This window comes from Myotis lucifugus, unplaced genomic scaffold (genome assembly GCF_000147115.1).
Source record: "Myotis lucifugus unplaced genomic scaffold, Myoluc2.0 scaffold_1707, whole genome shotgun sequence".
Lineage (NCBI taxonomy): Eukaryota > Metazoa > Chordata > Mammalia > Chiroptera > Vespertilionidae > Myotis > Myotis lucifugus.
Window position 1 is genome coordinate 1 of NW_005872755.1, and position 21,971 is coordinate 21,971.

Below are 21,971 nucleotides of genomic sequence, written 5' to 3' on the forward strand. Positions count from 1 at the left end.
ACTTGGGAACCGTTACTTGGATTAGAAAGGAGAGAATTAGGATAGACTTTTCAGATTTAAATGTCAGCGCTTTCTATCCCGACAGCTGCGGATTTAAAACAACAACAATAACAACAAAAACACCTGCAAGTGCCATCCAGCTGGCCCTCCGAGTCCTCGGTCCTGAGGGCGGACTAAGGGACTTGAGCTTCCTTGGACTTTGGTATGCCAGGGGGCCTGAACCCATCCCCCACAGACACGGAACGGGACTGTGGGCCTTCCTCCCACCTTACAGGGCTGGCATTGGCGTGAGCAGGTGCAGTCAGCACGAGACAAATCCAGCTGAAGATGAAGCTTCTGGAAGATTGAAGCTCAAACCTGCCTCTGTTGAGAGCCATCTCTGTGTCTGAATCAAGAAGAGGCCTTTATTGGCTTACAGACTCTGACAGGTCAGTTCCTGCAGTTACAGTGCCTGTCCCCACGGCCTGAAGAATCTCAGGTCCATAACGATTATTCTCCGAGTGTGAGACGAGCGCCAGCAGCTGGACTGCCTGCTTCGTCGCTGATGGCCCTTCTGTGAAGTGGACAGTGGCTGTTATCCGAGTTACTTAGTTAGACATCCATCTGTTACACAAGCGTGATATGGATTATCAGGATAACTGCGGCCTTTCTCTCTTTCCTTCGGCCGTGGCCTCTTGACCGGCTATGGATTATCATCTTGGTGTGTTGGGAGAACCCCCAGGTGGTATTGGGGGACAGCTTTTCTCCTTCGCCCACAGGTGACCGTGGATGATTGGCACCTCAGGTTGCAGTGCCTTGATGCTACTTTTGACTTGGAGACCTTCCTTGGCAGCCTTTGCTCAGGCACGAGGTGCTGGAGTCAAAGATAACAGGCTCCGGGGGCCTATTAATAATGCTTGAAATAGACTGCTCTGATGAAGCCTCCACGCTGGTGCAGCCAACAAAACGGGCGCCCTTTGGGTCCCGGAGTCTTTGGTGAAAAAGGCATCAATCTGATGATAAAACCCTTGAAAGCAGTTGTTTGCTCACAGAGGAATTCCCACTTCATCTACGTATATACGTTATAGGGCACAAAGTGTGGGCTAAGAATTCTGGGTAGGCTGATACTTCTGAAAAGGTCTTTTCTTTTTATTTATTTATTTATTTTGCAAGTTGATTACTGTCACCTATCTTGGTATCCTTGGCATTATGATCTTGGTGCTTAAGGTCTAGATAGAGGCTCTTAAAACTGTATCTACTAAATTATTGGGCTGGGTGAGAGGCAAGTGCTGGGACTCGTCAAAGTGAATGCTGGCTTCTTCCTCCAGACCATACTTTGTGGGCACTTAGGTCTGTGCTCGGCGCAGCGAGCTCACTGTCCGTCCACCAGACCCTGTCTCTAGACCCGTCTGACAGTCTCCGTCTGGAGGGACACCTCGGGACAGAGGCATTCTCTCCTTGACGCAGACATTCGGGTTGGTTTTGGAATGGGCTCAGAGTCCAAGTTTGGATCTCAGGGTCACCCACACTGGAATTCAACTCCTAGTAGCCTGTCACTCTAGAGCCGCCTCAATCCTCAGGGAGATTAAAATGATCCCTGTCTCTGGAGGAGAGGCAGAGAAAGGGGCAGATGAGGGAAGGAGAAAACTATCTCTGTTCCGAGTGGTAGAGTGAGACAGGAGACGACTGAGATCATGTGTTCAGTTCAGTGCAGAGCAGCACGGGTGTGTGCCAACTCGCGTGGGAGCATGAAACTTGCATTCCGACCCTTCTCTTTCATTCCAAGTCCGTCCGTCTTCCCTGACAGTTCTGGCTGTGCGTGACTCCTGCCTTCCCCCGTGGGGTGGATTCTGCTCAGGGACCGGACCCCGGGCCCAATGGGGAGAACTGTTTCCTCTCACTGTGGGCATGAGAACGTCATCGTGGCTTTTTTAGTAGTTTGCCTCTTCAGGTTGGTGTGTATGGTGCATCAGACCATGCTGGGCATTTGTAACCTTTGAAAGAGCAGTGACAGTAGAAACATGTTTTTGAGGACTTTTGTGGCAACTATATGAAGGGTTTTCCGACTAAGCATCATTTTGTTAGTCTTTCTGTTTACTTTTGGAAGAGAGAAAAATAGATCTGCCACCAGTATGCTTATGATTGTAAATTAGGGCCCAAAATACATGAGAAGGCGCCTGAAAGGTTGTTCCTGGCCACTTCAAGCGGCTTCATTGTCTATGAGTTACGGCTGTCTTAGGCCATGATCAGGTGGTTTTCATAGACTGTGAGCGAGCATGTGTTTCAGACCGTGTCTATGGAGCTTACTCGGAACTTTGGGTTGTTGTATCCATAAAATTGTATTGGGACACATCCTCATTCACTGGCCAAGTATTGTCTGTGGCAGACACAGCCTCACCTGCTGGCCGGGCGTTGTCTGTGGCGGACACAGCCTCACCTGCTGGCCGGGCGCTGTCTGTGGTGGACACAGCCTTACCTGCTGGCCGGTCGTTGTCTGTGGTGGACACAGCCTCACCTCCTGGCCGGGCGCTGTCTGTGGTGGACACAGCCTCACCTGCTGGCCGGGCATTGTCTGTGGTGGACACAGCCTCACCTGGTGGCCGGGCGCTGTCTGTGGTGGACACAGCCTCACCTGCTGGCCGTGCGTTGTCTGTGGCGGACACAGCCTCACCTGCTGGCCGGGCGTTGTCTGTGGTGGACACAGCCTCACCTGGTGGCCGGGCGCTGTCTGTGGCTGCTTTCGCACCACAGTGAGTATTTCCAAGAGGCTGTACCAACCTTCGCTCTAAATCAACGCACTAGGCCATCTCAGTCCACCTTGTTACATAAAACAGTGTAGGGCACATGTGCTAATAACAATATTAGCTTATCTTTTCACAAATCGGTTTTCGGCTCTATCTCGGGTGTCCCCAGGTCACCCCTGGAGTAGAGGAGGGGCAGTGAGCTTTCTGCCTCACAGCGGGGAAACGGGCTGTGGAAAGATTGGATGCGCTGACGTGTGTTCCTCTCTCCTGTACAGTATCTTGTAACGTCCCTGCTCTGGGCTGAGGTTTGCCCTCCACCCCTGTCCTACATGGACGTTGCTCAGAGCGTGGGCCCAAGGCCACGGCATCAAGGAGATAGCTGAGACGGATGGGAGAGCAGGTGACACGCTCTCTGAACCTCTCTGCTCGGTGTCCACCTCGCTCAGCGCCATGTCCGCGGGTGCCAGCAGGCTCGCCCTTCCCTCGGAGGACGGCCTTCTCATTCCCGTTGCCTCGGCCCAGGATCCGTGACCCTGTCCAGCCAGGCTTAGCGGGGGCCGGGGACAGCTGCGAGGCGGGCTGTGGCACTGACTTCTGGGCTCACTAGGATGTTTCAGGTGGGAAGGGCTGCAGGCAGCACAGCTACTCGCTGCTCAGGGTGGTTCTGGATGGGAGTCACTTAGGCCGGAGGAGGAAACGAGCCGTCTAAGACGGCGCAGTCCCTGTGGGCAGAGGGTGGACGGTCCACCAGCGTCCGAAGCTCAACCCTCTTGGTACTGTCCTGTTCACCACTGGAAGGCATTCTGATGAGCCCGTCCCTTCACGCAGGGGCCTCCCGCCCTCACCTCTGCCATGTCTCCATGCCAGTGCCTGGCCTCTGGACCTCACCCCCCGCACGGTGGCCACTTCCTGCGTGGTGTCCCTGTCACGACTCCCGCCAGCAGCCCGGCTCCTGTTCCCGTGCAGCTGTCACTCCGAGATGCAGCCCCGATGGCGTCGCTCCTGGTTGAAGCCTCAGGATGAGGTGGAGCTTTTATCAGGGGACACGGCCTGCATTGCCTGTCCTGCCATTTCAGGCCTGCAGGGGCCACAGGAAGCCTGGGCAGGTTTCATGGATGTCCCACCCCCGTCTGAGTCGAACATACCAGACTGCGCAGCATCCCAAACTATCTTTTCCCTCCTTCAGACCTTCGTATGCTGTTCCCTTTGCCCGGACTTTCTGCACCCCTGCTTCCTCAGCTGGCTACTTCCTTCTCCTTCGTGACACGTGAACAACCCGTCACCCCGGGCAGAGGTGCTGACTTCTTACTGGGAAGGAGACGGCTTGGTGCAGTGTGATTCCTGTTGTGTGTCGTCGTGTGCCTCTCCCTAAGGATTGTCGGGCAGAGCATGGGCCTCGGTAAATGTGTGTCACAGGAGTAAATGGAAAAACGCTTTACAGTCAAGGAGCAGTTACTCTGATGAACTCCTAGCCTGTGCCTTGGTAATGTGAGCCCCTGTCGGGTCCGGAACTGCAGTGGCTCCGCGGTGTTCTGCCTGCACTCACCACAGACTCAGCCTCGGCCAGTGGCTCTGGGGGCAGAACCAGTCCACAGCTCTGACTCGCCCTCCTCGCCGCTCCCTGTCTCCCCTTTTCTACCTTAACTTACCTTTTCTCTTATTGGCAGAACCTGACAGTGGTCTGTTGGCATCTACTGAAACCTGCACAGTTATTTTACATAGAGAAGCGTTGCCCTTTGTGTGGGAAGGAGTGTCCCTGCTGACTCGTAGAGACCACACAGGAGTGATAGTCGGAGGAGGAGTAGTAATAACAGCATCAGCGACAGGAACTTAGCACCTAACTCTGAGCCGGGCACTGAGGGTTTTACACACACGAGCTCATTTGTGACACCATGAAGTCGGCACTGTGGTTGCTGTGATAACACTACAGTCGAGGAAATACAGGCATAACTAGTTCCAAAAACACAAAACCACTCGTTAGCAGGCCTGGGTTTGAGCCCAGGAGCCTTGCTCCATGGTCTGCCCTCGTCGGCAGTGCCCTGCACGGGGCGGGTATGTCACTGCGTCTCAGCACCTCCTGCCGTGTCGGCCTCTGCATGTGCGGGGCGTGGCAGGACGTGACGTGACTCAGTCCTCACCTTCGCTCTGCAGAGCCCTGGATGAAAGGTGCTGGGTAAGCCACAACCTCCTGCTTCATCTCTCCTTTCAGGGATAGAATTTGCGGGACTGACTTATACTTTCTGAGAATTTAATCTGCTCATAATTTATTTGTGGCTTTTCTTCCTCAGCCAACTCAGATCCCAGAATTGCCTGCCTTCTTTCCAGGAGGCGTGAGGACAGTGCTGACCCCCACGCCTGCCATGTAGCTCTCGGCCGGGTGCTCATGGCTTGTGAAACACTTGTTTGTAGGCACAGGGTGCTCTGGGCTCCGTAGGACCGTCCTCTCCACGGGACAGCGGTTCGCCCTGCCAATTTGGCAGCAGAGTGGACCTTGGGGGCTGTGGCTCAGACAGGTAGCCAGGCTACGCGGAGGTTTCCAGCCCAGGCTGACGCCGATAAGCAAAGGGCAACGAAAGTGCTGTCAGGAGCCTTGTGCTCTGCATTTAGTCTGTCGGAGTGGCCAGCTCAGAGCAGCCAATTGGGACATTCCTCCTGGGAGGTCATTGGCGAGCTGGGCGAATATCAGTGCACCCTATGGATGCTGAAGCGAAATTATTTTTAGGAAGAGAGTATCAGGAACTAGAAATGTCCCATGAGCCAGGTGGTATCCTGAGCTTGGCCTGAGCTGGCGCTGGGTGCCTCTGAGTTGGCAGGTGGAAAGCATGCGAGTGGTTAGCAACTGGATCCATGACCTTAAGCCTATTAACTCTTCTGGGCCTCATCTCTCCGTCTGTGGAAGAAGACATCCTAACGCTGTTGCTGCAGCCACCACATTCTTCCTTCGCTTTACAGCTTTGTGATAACATGGTTTTTGCAAGGAACCTCTTTTGATCAAGTCGGTTGAGATGAGTCGCTCTGTCACTTACGTGCCTCACTCGTGGTGCAGACTCGGTGAGGAGGTGGCGGCAGCCAGGGCCTTCTTAGTTCCGGCAGGTGCTGGGGACGCGGCTGTGGGCACTCTTGGACCCAAGAGAAACTCATGCTGGGGGTTCCCACCATTACCAGGCTGAGTGTGTTATTCCTCAAAATGAGTTCTCCGTGAGGAACTGTGAAACGTCTGTTTGAAAGACTGTGGGCTTTGAGTAGATACAGCTTTCATTTTCTGGGCCTTTTTCCATCTACCTTCCTCGTCTTGACTTTTTAACTCTGCCTTGGTGACAGGAGTTAGATCAGATGTGCCCCCTACCCTGTGCCTGGTGGGGTCCAAAGGGAGTACCTGGAGGACAGCCCGAGGGATGAGTGCTGGGGGGGGGGGGGGAGGTGCAGGGAGGCAGAGGGTGCGGGCTGGGCCGTTTCCAGGACCTGCTGGAACCCAGAGTGCACCCTTCTGAGATCTAAATGTCGTCCCCTGCTCTAACTGCAGCCAGTGCTCGCCGGCCTCAAGTCATGAATCTTACAGTCTCGGGGACAATATGCCAGTGTACTAAGAACAACACCTTAGGGTGACCCTCCATGGAAACTTCTTTACTTCTCTGTCTCTCTGGGCTCTCTCCTGAAAGGCCACGGGTCTGTGCCCAGAGTCTGCTGACCACTGAGGACATGATCAGCTCCATAGCTCTCACCCTCTCGGAGCCAAGCTGTCTGCCAGGAAGCTGTGCCTTTCACACCGGCTGACAGTGCCCGTGTCACCTGTCACGTGGCAGCCACTGCTGCGTGAGCCTCACTCGGAAAGTAGCTACACTGTCGTGATGGGCGTGGACAGACAGGCACTTGAAGGATGGACTCACTGGGTCAGTCCTTAACCACATACGTGAACGCTCTCGTGGGGAGCATCTGCTGACAGTTGTGATGTCCAACGTTACTGGCTTGTATCATATCGAATTTACTTGTACGAATTCTTGTCATAGGGTGAGGCTCCCTCATTGGAGCTTAGAAAGGCTGGGTCCCGTAAGCTCGTGGGTCAGTACTGCACCCTGTGTCAGGGTCAGCCCTCCTCCAGAACATGGTCAGCAGAGTGCCTCGGGGAAGAACCAGGGCCGGGTGTTCCGGGCATTTGGTATTTTGGCTAAAGACTGATAAGGAAAAAACCCTAAAACTTTCTATAAATGTAGTTGCCTTTTAAAAAGTGGTATAATTAATTTTTTTTTTTTTAAAGAGACTCTGGTCTTTATTAGCAAGCCCTGCCCGCGGCCCTCCTGCCCCAGCCCAGCCCAGGCACACGGTGTGATGGGAGAGGGACCAGCAGTTCTACTTACAATGTGGCACCAGCTGGACTGCGGGCAGAGTCTGACAATCTGGATGGAGGGTAGGCCCTGCGCAGTCATGCCTCCCAGGGCGGCTCCTGAGGAGAAAACGGTAGAATTAATTTTGACCACTTTTTATTTGGCAAAGAAGGGGGAATCCTGCTGTGGTTTTCCTTTCTACAGGAGCGAGGCCGCGGGGCTTCTCCCGTGATGCCTTCTCTTCAGTGCCAGGGGCTTGGTTTCCGTGGCTTCTGTGAACCAATTTGGTGGCTTAAAACAGCAGAAATGTATTGGCTCGAGGCCCTGGAGTCTGAAGTCGAGGTCCTGATGGGCTGCACGCCCTCTGGAGCCCGGGGAGGTGTTCTTTGCCTCTTCCAGCTCTGGGGCCCGTCGGCCTCTGTGGACACGTTGCCTCCTCCTCTTCTGTCTGTGTCACCCCCCCGCCTCCGCCTGTCTCCTATGAGGACACTTGTCATGGGATGTAGGGCCCACTTAGGTAATGTAGAATGTGCCATCTCAAGACCCTATTATATCTGCAAAGACCCCTTTCCAATTGGGTCCCCACACAGGCTCGGGGATTGGGACATGGACCTATTTGGGGCACCATCCAGCACACTCCAGCAGTGGGAGGTTGATGCATGGGCGTGTACAGGGGCAGCGTGTGCAGCACCCCCTGGCCAGGCCACCTCCATGTGCTGCAGCCTGCAGGGACGACTGGGAATCAACCGAATGTGCAGAAAATGTGACTTTCTGTGCATTCAAAGCCCGTTCTTTGATTCAACAAATGTTGGTGCCCAGTGCTGTTCTAGGTGTTGGGCTGCCAGGGAATACACACCCAGCCCGACTGGGAAATTCTGAGCCTTTTGGGATTGGGTGTGTGGCTGATGAATGAAATCAATGATGGTCTTTACTGTTATCTCTAAGCATTTAGGGTTTTCAGCATAAAATTAAATTATATAATTTTGGGGATTATACATGTTGTTATTTCTGAGTTACATAAGTGTTAGGAGGATGTAGGACAGAATAGTGGAAGGTAGGAATGGGGGTTCATTATGAGCATCATCGCTGCCCAGCACCGTATCAGCGGTTTGTTGAAGTCCAGGCAGGAGTGGGCTGAGGCACGCACATGCGTGCGCGCGCGCGCGCGCGCGCACGCGCACACACACACACACACACACACACACGCGCAGCGTGTCACCTGCCTGGCTCCTGGAGCGGGCTCTGTGGGGAAGGAGTCGCAGCGGATTCTGAGCCCCAGCAGCAAGGTCAGCTCCTGGAGCCGTGGCAGGCAGAGGCGGTGACAGTTGCGCTATTTTGGGAGCGGAGGAGCTCTGTCGTGGGCCTGCTTTGCAGTCCCAGGTTGAACTCTGGCCCCCGTCAGCCGGCAGCCACTGTGCCTTCGATGCAGAGCAGTGTCGGTCGGTGCAGTAGCCAGAGTGCTCTGCCCCCGTTTGCTGAAATCAGGTGTTTTCCTTGGAGATGGCTGGTCATTGCCGAGGAAAGGTGGCTGCTCGGTGAGGAAGCCTCAGCCTGCTGCCGGCCTGTCTCTGTAGCTGTGTCTCTGGACTAGTAATGAGTTACATCATAAAGCGATTGTATTTTCTTCCTTCAGCTTAGAACAGGTTGTTACTTCGGTAATATTCTGTGTCTTCACAACAGAAGGAAATGGACATGACCCACAGCAGAGGGAATGGGTTAAATATAGAGAATAATTTTCCCATTGATGTCCTGAGGAGCATCAGACACTCACGTAGCCTCCTTTGCCTGTTCAGGGAGAGGAAAGACCCGTCCACCTGGTGGTCAGTGCAACTCTGCGTGGGGGCAGGTGCTGGGCCCGTGGCACTGGACACAGTTTTCCGGATGAGTCTGGGTATCCCCCATGCTGTGTCTTGGGGAGCTGACACACTGCTTGGGGTTTTCAGGGATATTCTGCTCTCCTCCATGGCTTCATCCAGTTCCTTCTGGAGGCCACAGGAGAAGAGAAAAGAACAGACCGGTCACTCCAGGATGTTTCTGTTGGTGGGTCTCTCCAGGGACGGTTCTCTCAGCGTAGCCCTGAATCATGCCAGTCTATTCTCGGAGCTCCTGGACTTAGGATCCCAGGACGCTGCACATTTGAGGAAGTCCCTGAGGTCAGACTTAACAAACAGGCCCCCAGTCCTGCTAGTTCAAAGACATTTTTAACCAACTGCCTCCCCTCTAAGATACTGAGGTGGGGTTGGCAGTGCTGGGTGAGGATGAGGACAGTGTGTGCTTTTTCCTGGGGAGTTGCTATTTGTTAGACTATTGGCTTAAAAACAACAACAGTACCAGCCACGGTCCCACCATGTATCTCCTTTCTTCCTCCCACAATCCCGTGAGGCAGGTGGTCCCCATGCTGTAGATGAGGGCATGGCCCAGCTTCTCCTCCTCACTCTGAGGGACACGCGTTGGCAGAGCTGGACGCAAACCTGGGCCTGCCTGCCCCTGGCTGGTACTGAGCAGTGCACAGCCTGCCTGTGGGCATCGGCATGACCCGCCAGCGGCCTCGTTACTGCCTGTGATGGCCTGGAGAGTGACATCCCAGATCACCTGTAGACAGACGGGCTGGTGGTGGTTCTCTGAGACGCCTCACGGTGTTCTTCTTGTAGAAATACCGGCACGGACTTGATGTTCATAAACCCAAAGACTGACACCGGAAGGAGGAGAGCTAACGTTGTGCTGGGGGAGCCAGAAAAGGAGGAGAGCGAGAGGGAGGGAGTGAGGTTTTCTCCTGTGGGAGCCGCACCAGCCGGGCTCATAGGCCCTAGAACGTGGCTGCCATCACCTTCAAAGGGCAGAGAATGATCTTGGGAAAAGGGCTTCCAAAAGGCTCTGGTGGCACGGCGCTTGGAGCGGAGGCTCGCGGCTGTTCCTCTCTCGGCGCCAAAGGCACCTTGCTGCCAGGCCAGAAGCAGCGCCCAGCGCTCAGAGCAGGCCAGGCCTCCGTGGACGTCCTGACACGGGAGCTGTTACCTGGGCAGAGCGTGCGGACCTCTGGGGCACTTTCTCTCCCTGAACTTCGCTGCCTTTTTGAAAAGTGCCCCCGTCATCTCTTCACTTGAGTCTTTCTGGACAGTTCGTGGCGAGGCGCTCTGCAGTAAGCAGTAATCTATTACATGTCTCTATGAATCACACATTTTAACTGAAATAGCTATCTACTTTCAAAACAAAAAATTAAGAGAAGAGTGGCATTGCTTTACGTTTTTACAAATCTCTGAATGTCTGGATTCAATCTATTGGGATGCGTATTTGATATGACGACGACCTGGCTCACATAGCTGCACATGGGAAGAGGGAGGCGTGCTCCGCAGCCGCTCAGCCGTGAGGGTCCTGTCCTGGGTGCTGGATAGAGGCCTAGGGAGCAGCTTCTTACCTGAGTGGCGTGTGGGCTCTGACACTGTGCCGGGAGCCTTTCTGACGTGGTGACGTCAGAACCAGAGTGTGACCTGCACTCGGAGTGGGTCTTCCCCGGTCTGCGCGGCAGAGCGCGGTGAGTGCTGGCCGGTGAACGTGGGCTTCCCTTTGCAGGCCTGCATTGACGAGAACTTCGACATGGTGAAGTTCCTGGTGGAGAACAGAGCCGACATGAACCGGCAGGACAACGAGGGCTGGACGCCCCTGCACGCGGCGGCGTCCTGCGGCTACCTGAACATCGCCGAGTGAGTCCGCACTCTGAGGAGCTGCGCTTCGCCGACAGCGCTCTCCATCACCATCACAAAGAGGAGGGCAGGGGCTTTCTGTCCCCCGGGAAATGCGTGTTGACTGATGGGCGGGCACTCCTGGGCCTCTGGGTCACTGTAAGGGTTCTCAGGGATAAAGTAAATATTACTTCAGGGATAAGTGTGAAACTAAACAGGTTTTTATTTTTTATTCTAAAAATGGTTTGGGCCCTAGCCGGTGTGGCTCAGGGGTTAGAGCGCCAGCCTGTGGACTGAAGGGTCTCGGGTTCAATTCCTGGTCAAGGGCACGTGCCTCAGTTGTAGGTTCGACCCCTGGCCCCGGGCCAGAGGCAACCAACTGATGTGTCTCTCTGGCCGATGTTTCTCAGCGGAGAGGAAGGGGGAGTGTCGGCAGTGGGAGGGACTGAGGGAGCAGGGAGGACCTCCGGATGGTGAGAGCAGCAAAGGCCTCAGGAGCCAGCGCGTGTAAATGACGGAAATGTCTCCTGAGTTGCTGAAGGGCGGACGTCTGACTTAGGAGGTGTTCTTCTCCTTCAAATGCTTGTGAACAGCTTGTAGAGCTCTGAGCATGATTGGGATTCTCACTGGCCCAGGAGCACCTGATCTTGTGAAAGATGAACTAGACGTGAGGTCACATGACCGGAGCCATAACCTTGGCCACTCGCTGACTCTTTGACTCTAAGAAAATCAGTCGGCGCGTGAGCCCAGTTTCTCACACGGGCCTCGCTCCTCTTCGAGTCTCGCGCGCGAGGGTGAAAGCATGTGACAGGTGGTGTTAACACTGGTCTCGTCTGCACAGGTACTTCCTCAGCCACGGAGCCAGCGTGAGCATCGTCAACAGTGAAGGGGAGGTGCCCTCCGACCTGGCGGAGGAGCCGGCCATGAAGGACCTTCTTCTGGAGCAAGTGAAGAAGCAAGGTAACCGGGCTCAGACCCCGCAGGACAGGGCCCACCTGTGTGCGCAGTGTCGTCGTCGATCAGACGTCCAGTGACACGTGTCCAATCGCAGCTGGGCACGGGCGTCGGAAGTTAGCCAGGATGGCACTGGCTTTGTGGACGTGGCTCGTGGTGCCTTTCCCTCTTCCTGTTAAGCGGCTGTCACGGGGTCTACGCTCCTTCCCTGGCGGAGCGCAGCGCCTTTCCCGGCGTGACCTCAGGGGAGGCCAGCGCTGTCCCTCCACGTGTTTGCAGATTGCCCAGAGCCGAGCATGTCTCATGCCGGCCCTTCGAGAACCTGTGGGACCGTGGCCCAGGGCCATGAGTGTGAGCTGTCACTGCCTCCCGTGCAGCTCTGCCCGTGGACCTGGGGGGCGATGCTGAGTCTCCGCCCAGAGGAGGCTCTCAGGGCCTGGTGGCGGCTCCGACGTGCCCTGTGGCCTCTGTGTCTGTTCCCTCGTCTGTGCCGGGGGGAGGTGTGTCTGTTATTTTTACCCCCGAGGATGTTGGGAACAGAAATGCTGTCCATGCGGAGGACTCTGAAGGGGACGTTCTGCACAGAGACCCTAACACAGACACAGCAGCGCCTCTGGCCTGGGTGTGCTTGGGCTGAAAACCGCTTGGTGTGTCCCTAATGGGCCGCCATCACACTGTCTTCCTGACGCTGTCACACTGAAAGCAACTGCTCTCTCACGCTTGCCATTGCTCTGTGAACGGAGGCGAATGGATGGGTGCCGGCCGGTGCTAACAGTGGCCTGTGGTGTGTTGAGGACGTGTTTGAGTCTAAGGGTGAGTGGCCGTGGTAACGCCGCATCCTGTGTGGCTCCCACAGGGGTGGACCTGGAGCAGGCGCGGAAGGAGGAGGAGCAGCAGATGCTGCAGGACTCCAGGCAGTGGCTCAACAGTGGAAAGATCGAGGACACCAGGCAGGCTCGCTCGGGGGCCACCGCCCTGCACGTGGCAGCCGCCAAGGGCTACTCCGAGGTCCTCAGGTGTGTCAGCCACAGCCTCCACGGTCGGGGAGGCGGGGGACGAGCGAGACAGGCCTTGGACGCGGAGAGATGAGGTTTCCGAGGTGGCGGGTTTTCTCTGTGTTGTCTCCCTGACCTGCAGTCTTTCTGACGTTTGCTGGTGTTCACCATGGACACCCAGCCCCACCGCCCCCAGCTCCTCGCTGCCTGTGAGACGGGAGCCTGGCCGAGAGGCGGCCTTACGGGCCTCTCCCAGCTCCGGGTGCAGCGTCACACCCCTGCAGCCGCCCCTCTGCCACACGTCAGGCGGGACAGATTTGAGGTCGTTTGGTCTGCTGGACACAGACAGTTTCTCTGGGCTCATTGGTCTGTGATACGATCTGGAGTGTGTGCGTCCAGCTGCAGTCAATGGCCATCCGTCTGGACAGGCGGAGTTTGGGTCCTGCCTTCTGTGTCCACACGGCTTCCTGTGGCTCTCAGGGTGGCGTCACGATGTCAGACTCAGCTGACGTGGGTTTCTAGCTGCGGAGTCATGCTCTGCTCACTCCTGGAGCCGTCTGGAGGCCCACGAGGTGGGGAGCGGCCGTGCTGTTTCCTCGGGAGACAGGCCCCCCGGCCCCGGGCACTTGCAGTAACGCCTGCTGTTCGTGAGAAGCCCTGCGGGCACTGGGCAGAGTGGGGGTGTGAGGGTCTGCAGCGAGCATGGGGTGCCCCAGAAGTGCCCCGAAGAGAACCAAGTTCTCATTTGAGGGGTCACTTCCCACCTGCAGACGTAGAAAGACTGCACGGTCGGGGAGACCACACGGAGAATCCCACCCGGGAGACAGAGAACACCCCGGGGTGGCGTCGTGGGCTTGGCTCATGAGTTAGGCTTTGGCATCTCTCAGGTGCACTCGCTCCAGACACTTCCGTAGGCGGAACACGCATGTGCTGGGGCGCCCGTGTGCCTTCGGGTGGGTCCGTGTTGCCTGTGATTGGGCCGCAGTGTGTGACCAGCTGGAGCTGTGCTGAGGGGCAGGAGGGCCTCGCTCGCCCTGTGCCTCTGGGAGGGGCAGTGTCCTTGGCAGGAAACGGAATGGGGTACACATGTCTGTCCGGGTTTCTCTCAGACTGTTGATTCAGGCTGGCTATGACCTGGACGTGCAGGACCATGACGGCTGGACGCCCCTCCACGCTGCCGCGCACTGGGGCGTGAAGGAGGCCTGCTCCATCCTGGCCGAGGCCCTCTGCAACATGGATGTCAGAAACAAGCTGGTGAGTCGGCTGGGCCCCTGTGAGGCAGCGAGACTGTGCCGGGCCTTGGAGCAGCTGTCCGGAGTCTGGCCGGGGCGTGAAGACACGTCGCCACGGCCATTATCAGCACAGGGTTTGCTGAGCCCGAAGCTCCAGCGTCCCGCCTTCTGCTTCCACTGATGCTGAAGCCCCTAAAACAAGCAAACAGGAGTTTGGTTGAAATAATGTTACTTGCTTTCCTATGTCTGCAGAACTTTAGGAATTTCCTGGCAATCCAGAGGCACCACCCTTTAGAGAGTGGGTGTGCCCATCGGCCTCCCCATCTCCAGGTCCGGTCTGTTCTCTGGTTGGGGGTTTGGGTCCTTGGCTGTGCTGGTGTTGCCTGGAGGAGTCGTGACGTTAGGGACATGCCGGGCCCTCCTGAGGCTTCTGAGAGCCCCTGTGGAACTTGTCATACAATGAGACCACTTAGGAGCAGGCCCAGGGAGAGGCAGGAAGTGTCCGAATGCTGTGGGCATTTCCTCACTGCTGTTTACAAAGTGTGAGCTCTCTCCACAAGGGCTTGCTGTTTCTCTGTGGTAGACGAAGGCCTGGTCGTAACGGAGGGCCCATGCGTGAGGGAAGCAGCTGGCGCTGGACGCAGAGGCAGGAGTGGCTGCTGGAGATGGCTCTGGTGGAGTCTCGGGATCACTCCTGTGTTTTCTCCTGGTCACGGTACCCTCTCTCTGCAGGGCCAGACGCCGTTCGATGTGGCTGATGAGGGCGTCGTGGAGCACCTGGAGATGCTGCAGAAGCAGCAGAGTGTGGTGAGTCCCCAGGATGCTGAGAGGCGTCCGGGGGATGCTAAGAGGCCGGGGGATGCTGAGAGGGTCCGGGGGATGCTGAGAGGGTCCGGGGGATGCTGAGTGGGTCTGGGGGATGCTGAGTGGGTCTGGGGGATGCTAAGAGGCCGAGGGATGCTGAGAGGGTCCGGGGGATGCTGAGAGGGTCCGGGGGATGCTGAGAGGGTCCGGGGGATGCTGAGAGGGTCCGGGGGATGCTAAGAGGGTCTGGGGGATGCTGAGTGGGTCCGGGGGATGCTAAGAGGCAAGGGATGCTGAGTGGGTCCGGGGGATGCTAAGAGGCAAGGGATGCTGAGAGGGTCCGGGGGATGCTAAGAGGGTCTGGGGGATGCTGAGTGGGTCCGGGGGATGCTAAGAGACAAGGGATGCTGAGAGCTGTTGGACAGTCTCTGTCCATGCCAGGCCGCTCAGTCACTGGCTCTAGTCAGGTCTGTGTTCTGGAGAGGGCATGTTCCCTCCGGCACTGTCAGCAGCCTGTTAGAAGAAAATAGCCCAGAAACCCCGGCTGTTAAAGTTGACTCATTACAAGAACACCTTTAGTCAGCTGGAAGGTAAAACGACAAACAGCCCTGCATTCTGGAAAAGGAACGTGGTTTGCTCTGGTTCTCTCCTCCCCTGTGGTGTTGGTCTTGTCTTCAGGATGACAGGGCTGTTTCGAGTTCTCATCTCTGCTGGTTTTTACCAAAGATCAGCCTCTTGGCTTTTCTCACTTTGCAGCTTCGAAGTGAAAAAGAGACGCGGAAGAAGCTCATTGAGTCGGGCCTGAACAGCAGGTTGCAGGGTGGCCTCTTTAAGAAGTAAGATGTTGGGGGCCCGTGGGGGTGACACACTTAGTGTGAGGATTTGCACAATAAGAAAACTTTGATTTTAGCCCAGTGACTTTTGAACGTGTGGGAACGTTTGAGGGCGGGGAGGGGCGTTGATACGTGGGGAGACGCTGAGGGTGGGGGAATGAATCCACATTGTGCAGCATTTCTTGGTCCCCAGCTCAGGGGTCCCAGGTCCCAACTACCACTCCGATGGGCCGTTCTGTGAGCTCAGGGACCACCACCCCAGAGCCAGCAGGCTCCCTGGCGTCATAAGCACTGAGTAACTTGTTAAATGATTTCTGTTTGCCTGCCCGGCAGCACCCAGGCCCATGGCCTCTTTTCTCTGTGTGTGAATGGCTAGAGCTCCTAAGTCACACTCCACAGCCAAACAGTAACCTTCAGGTGTCAAACAGGCCAGGACTCGGGGCGCAGGCGCAGAGGAGGGTCCGAGTGCCTTTCTATTGCTGTGACCCAGGCTCGTCGATGCGCTCCCCGACACTGAGTGCGCTTACATAGTTGTCGTTTCTGAATGACACTCACACTGTCTTCTATGGTTTAGCAAAGAGAAGATGCTGTATGAGGAGGAGACGCCCAAGTCCCACGAAACAGAGGAAGAAAGCAAGGAGTCCAGCAGCTCCAGCTCGGAGGAGGAGGGCGAAGATGAAGCGTCCGAGTCTGAGACTGAGAAGGAGGCAGGTAATGCGGATGTCCCTGCCAGGCCCTGTGTGTCCCAGTGCGAGGCGTGCGCTGTCCGGCGGAGCAGGAGTCCTCAGGGCGGAGAGGGGCCGAGCTGTCCCTTTGCCAGGGAGAACGCAGCGGTGGAGGCGGGGAGCTGAGCCAGAGCAGCTGCCCTGTAGTGGGGACCAGGTGCCCGAGAAGCCCTGTGTGAGGGGCCACCTCTCCGACACTGGGTCTCGGGGAGCTCATTGGTCGGTGCCTCCTGTGTCCGTCCAGCGGGGAGACCCGTGAAGGGGAGTCTGTGTTCCCTGAGCTCGGCCCACGATGCAGGTTTAGCTGAGTTTATTTTCTTCTGGCAGCAGCTGCTAGAGCAGGGGTCCTCAAACTACGGCCCGCGGCCACATGCAAATACAAATATTGTATTTGTTCCCGTTTTGTTTTTTTACTTCAAGATAAGATATGTGCAGTGTGCATAGGAATTTGTTCATAGTTTTTTTTAAAACTATAGTCCGACCCTCCAACGGACAGTGAACTGGCCCCCTGTTTAAAAAGTTTGAGGACCCCTGTGCTAGAGATTTCATGAGTTTGAGGCCAAGCATGCCCAGCTCTGGTCTGGGTAACGGGTGAACCTGTTCTGTTAGCAGGAAAGCACATGCACGAAGATGAATTTTCACACGTGCACTTGTGCTTCCTGTGTCTTAAGCCACAGATCGGAAGCCGGAGGCTGTTGTCAACCATTCCAGCTCGGAAAGCAAGGGCCACGTCCTGGAGCAGACACTGGCCCCCGCTCAGACACCAGCCCCCTCAGCCAGGAGGGTGAGTATTGGGGATTAATTTGGATATTATGTTTCCCCCGACTGCAGTAACATACAATGAGAAAGGCCTTAAGGATACGTTCTTGCAAAACAATAAAGATACATGGCCGCCCTAACAAAGTAGCAGACTGGGTGCCTTGAAACAATGGTAATTCACTTCTCAGTCTGGAGGCGGGAGCCAAGCCAAAGGGGCCGGCAGATGCAGTTCCTGGTGAGGACCTCCTCCCTGGTTCAAAGATCCCCCCTCATCTCGGGGGTCTGAGCTCCGGAGGAAAGGAGAATTTGATTTTGTCAGAGCAACCCCCGGGCAGGGTGTGTTGAGGAGTCTGAGGCTCCTTTCTGGGTCAGGGACAAAAGGCAAGCCTCAAGGGGAGCGTGGTGTCAGGAGGTGAGGGCAGGGCACTGGCCCAGAGCCTGTGGGCCTCCCTGGACTCCAGGGCGCAGAGGCAAGCGGCCCTTTCTTTCTTTCCTCCCCTTGTAGATCGCCAGCCTTTTTAACAAGCTGGAAGAGCCCAAAGACGAGTCGCCTTCCTCATGGCGCCTGGGACTTAGGAAGACTGGCAGCCACAACACATTGAGTGCCGTGGCCGACACCCGGGAGGCTGCGAGGGACCGGGGCTCCGCCCTCTCCCGCTCGGCGTCCAGCCCTCGCATCTCCGCTCTGCTGGACAACAGAGACAAGGTACGCCTGGGCCGGGGCAGCCGGTTCCCATGGGCTGAGGCTCAGGCAGCTCACACGGAGGAAAGGCTCAGCATCACACTTCCTCCTCCGTGTGGTCAGGCTGGCTCCGCAGGCCACTCGTGGGCAACGGCCACGATGAGCACGGCTCCCTCTCTCACTGTTGGTCCAGCCCCTGGCCCTGGCCCTCGGAGCCCTGCCTCTCTCGGCTCGGGCTGGTGTTGGGCAGAGCAGTCCTTGTGTCTCAGCGGCCGCACGTGGTTCGTGCAGCTCTTCTCTGTATCTCATCGTCCTGGCTTCCCCAGCAGCATCCTTTCCCTGTGTGTGGGTTTTACATGGAGGGGCCTTGGGAATAAGCCTTGGAGAGCTACCCTTTGTAACATCTCCGGCTGCACGTGGGACTGAGCTGGGATGAGGTGGTGGGTGTGCTAAGGGCTGTGCATCCGAGGGTTGATCCTGTGTCTTTGGTGCGCCTGCCCTGCGGGCACCGTCTCGTCTTGCAGGAGAGGGAGAGCAGAAGCTACCTCAGCTCCCTGGCGCCCCGGAGGCTCAGCAGCACGAGCGACGCTGAGGAGAAGGAGAACAGGTAACTGCGAGGCTGAGGCAGCCGCCTGCACAGGGCTCCTCTGGGCGGGCTCCACGGTGGGCGCTGCAGCGACCGGGGCTCTGGCTTCCCAGGTGCCCGCGCCCCTCGCCCCGGCCACCCCAGGGCAGCACTAGCAGGATTGCTCTTTCACAGAATTGATCAGCTCCTAGTTTGTCAGTAGATGAAATCTCCATCCTCCTCATCAGTTACAATGAAGGTGCCACTGAGTCTCAGAGGGGACCCTGCCCTAGACCCTCTCTCAGGTGTGGTCCTCCTGGGCACGTGTCAGAGATGCAGACTCGGGCCCCACCCAGACCCGCTGAACTGGAAGCTCCATTCCAACAACAGTCCCGGCGACTCAGCTGCGTGGGAGCCTGGGAGGGGCTCTGGAGACGTAGCTCCTGTAGCAAAGGCCGGAGGTGCCCGTGTGGTCAGAACCGAGCCACAGCCTCTGGGCACCGTTCACTGGGGACGCCAGTGCGGCCGCCGCAGGCCCTGCTCTTTCCTCTTTCCTGCGACCTCTTCCTCCTCGGTCCCCTTCCCTGCCTCCTGCTGGGGACAGGTTTGCAAAGCCTGGTAACGGAGGAGTAGAGTCCTCACTGGGAGAGGGGGAGAGGCCGTGGCCCAGGGCCTGGCCGAGTGGGTTGGCTTTGAAGTTGCGAAGGCAGCAGGCGTGGCTCTCGCCCTCTGCACGGAGCACAGCCGGAGCGGCGACCCTGCTGCTCCAGCCGCACAGCCACTTCAGGCCCTTCCTCGCGTGCGGGCCGCGGGCAGAAGCTGGCGGTGGGCGCCACTGTGCTCTGGTTTTCTTTCTGCCTCAGAGAATCGGCTGTAAACCTGGTGAGAAGTGGCTCGTACACTCGGCAGCTGCGGAGGGATGAAGCCAAGGGGAGCGAGACGCCGCAGACCACGGCCCCTTCCACCTACGTGTCCACCTACCTGAAAAGGTACCAGGCTCGGTGGGCGGGAGGCAGCAGCTCACTCTGGCCACAGGTGTGTGGCCGTAACTGCACATTTGTAGGCCAACACCACAGACATGAATTCCTGTAGACTTTGTGGGAGTAACGTGTGACTCATTTGAAATTAAAATTAATGTTCTTAGCTGAATTAAAGTAAGCGAATTCCAGAGTCTCACCACGGACAGGCCTGGACTCACACTCTGCCCTCCGGGTCCTGTGAAGTCGCCCGGAAGTGCCCGGAGCTCTGAGCAGGCCCGGCCGGCTGCCCCGTAACACGACAGCCACGCTCATCTCCGGTTGTTGTGAGGGAGGAGGGGACCCGCAGGTGGTGAGGGGTGGGGGACAGGGCAGGTTTGTGTGGCAGCAAAGACGTTTCACAGTGAAGCCTGTTAATGGAGGGACTTGAGTTGTTGTTTTCTTTTTATGACTTGAATGGCCCTCAGATCCATCCAGATGTGAGACTCGCAAGCTCGGTGCAGAGAAGGTACCTGGGCTTCTCCCCTTCTCGTCTCTATTTCTTTCTCTGCCATGATTTTCTCTGCCCTGTACCAGCCAGCCAGCAAAGCACCTTTGCCAGAGCCCTCGAGCTATAAGGTCTACTTCTATATAGCTTCTATAAGCTATAAGATCTGATTCTCTTGCTTACTCTGAATCTCTCTCTCCCACCCACACCCCTCGGCTGCCTCTGCGTGCTGCGACCCTCGCCAGCAGGTGGTTTAGGTGATTGATGGGCACCCAGACGCAGGCTTTGACCTGACACTATGTCGGGGTCAGACTTCTGCTTGGTTGGGAGACTCTTGTCCACTGGGCAGTGTCAGGACATGAGCTATAGACGAGCAGCGCTGCTCAGACCCCTGCGAGGCGGCTCAGCCTGTGCTGGTCCCTGCGCTGCCTCCCACAGACTCCCTGTCCCCAGCGTCCCGAGGTGTCAGTCTAGCTAGACACGTCCTCCGTCATCGCTGCTTACGCTGCTCCCAGGAGACTGTCCTGAGAGAACAGTGTGGGCCCAGGGAGAGGAAGCTGCCGTAACCGCCCGGCCGGTCGTTATTCGTGGGGGCTGGTGTTCACGATCCAGGGCCTCAGCCCAGGCTGAGTGACAGCAGGGTCTGACCCAGGTCAGAGGGCAAGCGGTGGCGGAGGAGAAAGGGCGCCTCGGGGTGGGAGGCAGCTTCCTGCCGTGAGCACGTGCTGAGAGAAGACCTAGAACGTGCTTCCCATTTGGGATTTCAAAGCTTTTCTCCTCCAACCCGAAAGCCCGTTTTGGTTTTACAAAATCTTAGGATCTTTTCAAAAGTGAGGAATCTTGCAGCATCTCTGTTGGAAGAGCAGGCGAGAGCAGACGCGGCCCGGACGTGCCGAGCTCAGCACCTTCCGGCTCGAGTCGCTCGTCTTATGGCAGAAAGTGCATCTTGTGTTCAGGAGCTTCGTGTGGTCACCCCCTAGTCTCATTACTGCCACGGAAGGAAGGTTCTAGATGTAGCCAGGTCATTGCCGCCATCGAGGCGGCTCTCGCTCACGTTCAGCAGAAACAACCTGCCTGGTGTCGCCCACACAGTCGGTTTCTAGACTCACAACTTCGAACCCACCCAGAGGGACTTTGTCCACAGCTTCTGGAGGCTGGCCCCCTCTCTCGTCTGAAACCTCTGCTCCCGCTCTCCAGGCTCTTGGTCTCACTCAGCCTCTCGGAGCTGCTTCCGTAACAGGCGGACGGGTGGGTGCATGACCTGTGGCCTCGGGGGGTTGAGAATTGGGTTTTCTAACAAAACGACTCTCTTTCTATGATTTCCCTTTTGGGCCTCCCCCTATATGTTCTCTCTCTGGCTGCACATGGCCTGTCCTCCATGTTCCTCCCTCCTTGGGTGACTGGCAGGCCCTGCTTGCTGCCAGTGGCCAGCGCTGGCTGTTCTTCCTCCTCCCGAGCCGTGCCCTCTGTCCTCCTTCCTCTGGTGACGGGAGGAGGTGCTGGGCCGGGGGGTGGCGTGTCCTGAGGAAGGTGATGTGTGTGTTTTTCAGTGCTTCCCTTGGTACAGTAGTGGCCCCACACGTCCCTCCTTTCAGCCAATTGCAGTTCATCTCCTGCTGCCTCGCCCATTACCTGGCTCCACACCTGTCGGGCAGCAGGTGGCACCGCTTCTCCTTGCCCTGCACCTGGCAGTGCGGACGCTGCGCACCTGCGCCCACCGCAGGTAAGGCTTCTGGAGCCACTCAGTCATGTCATCACAGCGGACGCCTCTGGATGCGTGAGAGACGTGGGCCAAAGAGGCCTGTCCCTCAGAAGCTGCGTGAACTGCGACAGGGCCGTCCCTCGGTGAGGCTGCCTTTGCTGTGACGTCACCTGTCAGCCAGCAGCCTGTTGAACAGTCGCCACTGTGTGCTCTGTGCTGGGGCTCGGCACCCACGGACTGACTGCTTCCACCTCATCACCTACCAGTCGTGGCTGCAGCTAAGGGCCCCACATGTGGTAAATCTCACACCGAACCCCCGCTTCCTGTGACTTCAGTTCTTAGGAGGGGCTCTTCCACGCACCTTCCTGGAAGGTGGCACACCCCAGACAGGAGTGCTAGCTCTTGTTGCAAAAGGCCTACAGCCTCCCGAACATCCCAGCCAGCCAGTGTTGCTGGAAGCTCCGCAGGAAGGGAAGGTGTGTGTGGTCTGAACTTGGTTCCAGGGGGACGGGGGGGGGGGGGGGGGGGGGA

At 57.1% G+C, this 21,971-nt stretch overlaps 1 protein-coding gene across 3 annotated transcripts in view; it reads left to right on the forward strand.

The window, feature by feature from the left end:
* Nucleotides 1–51: 51 nt before the first annotated feature.
* Nucleotides 52–21,971, forward strand: part of LOC102419496 (protein phosphatase 1 regulatory subunit 12B) — a 37,093-nt gene continuing 15,173 nt past the window's right edge. For 2 of the 3 annotated variants that reach the window (XM_023748708.1, XM_023748710.1), the window contains exons 1-12: nucleotides 52–428; nucleotides 10,616–10,746; nucleotides 11,567–11,685; nucleotides 12,536–12,695; nucleotides 13,784–13,928; nucleotides 14,639–14,713; nucleotides 15,467–15,546; nucleotides 16,118–16,254; nucleotides 16,940–17,052; nucleotides 17,533–17,733; nucleotides 18,234–18,316; nucleotides 19,138–19,263. In XM_023748708.1, the coding sequence (XP_023604476.1) occupies nucleotides 10,640–10,746; nucleotides 11,567–11,685; nucleotides 12,536–12,695; nucleotides 13,784–13,928; nucleotides 14,639–14,713; nucleotides 15,467–15,546; nucleotides 16,118–16,254; nucleotides 16,940–17,052; nucleotides 17,533–17,733; nucleotides 18,234–18,316; nucleotides 19,138–19,263 (1,346 nt within the window). In that variant the 5' untranslated portion in view covers nucleotides 52–428; nucleotides 10,616–10,639. The remainder of the gene's footprint in view (nucleotides 429–10,615; nucleotides 10,747–11,566; nucleotides 11,686–12,535; nucleotides 12,696–13,783; nucleotides 13,929–14,638; nucleotides 14,714–15,466; nucleotides 15,547–16,117; nucleotides 16,255–16,939; nucleotides 17,053–17,532; nucleotides 17,734–18,233; nucleotides 18,317–19,137; nucleotides 19,264–21,971) is intronic. The other variant, XM_023748709.1, reaches the window with a different exon arrangement.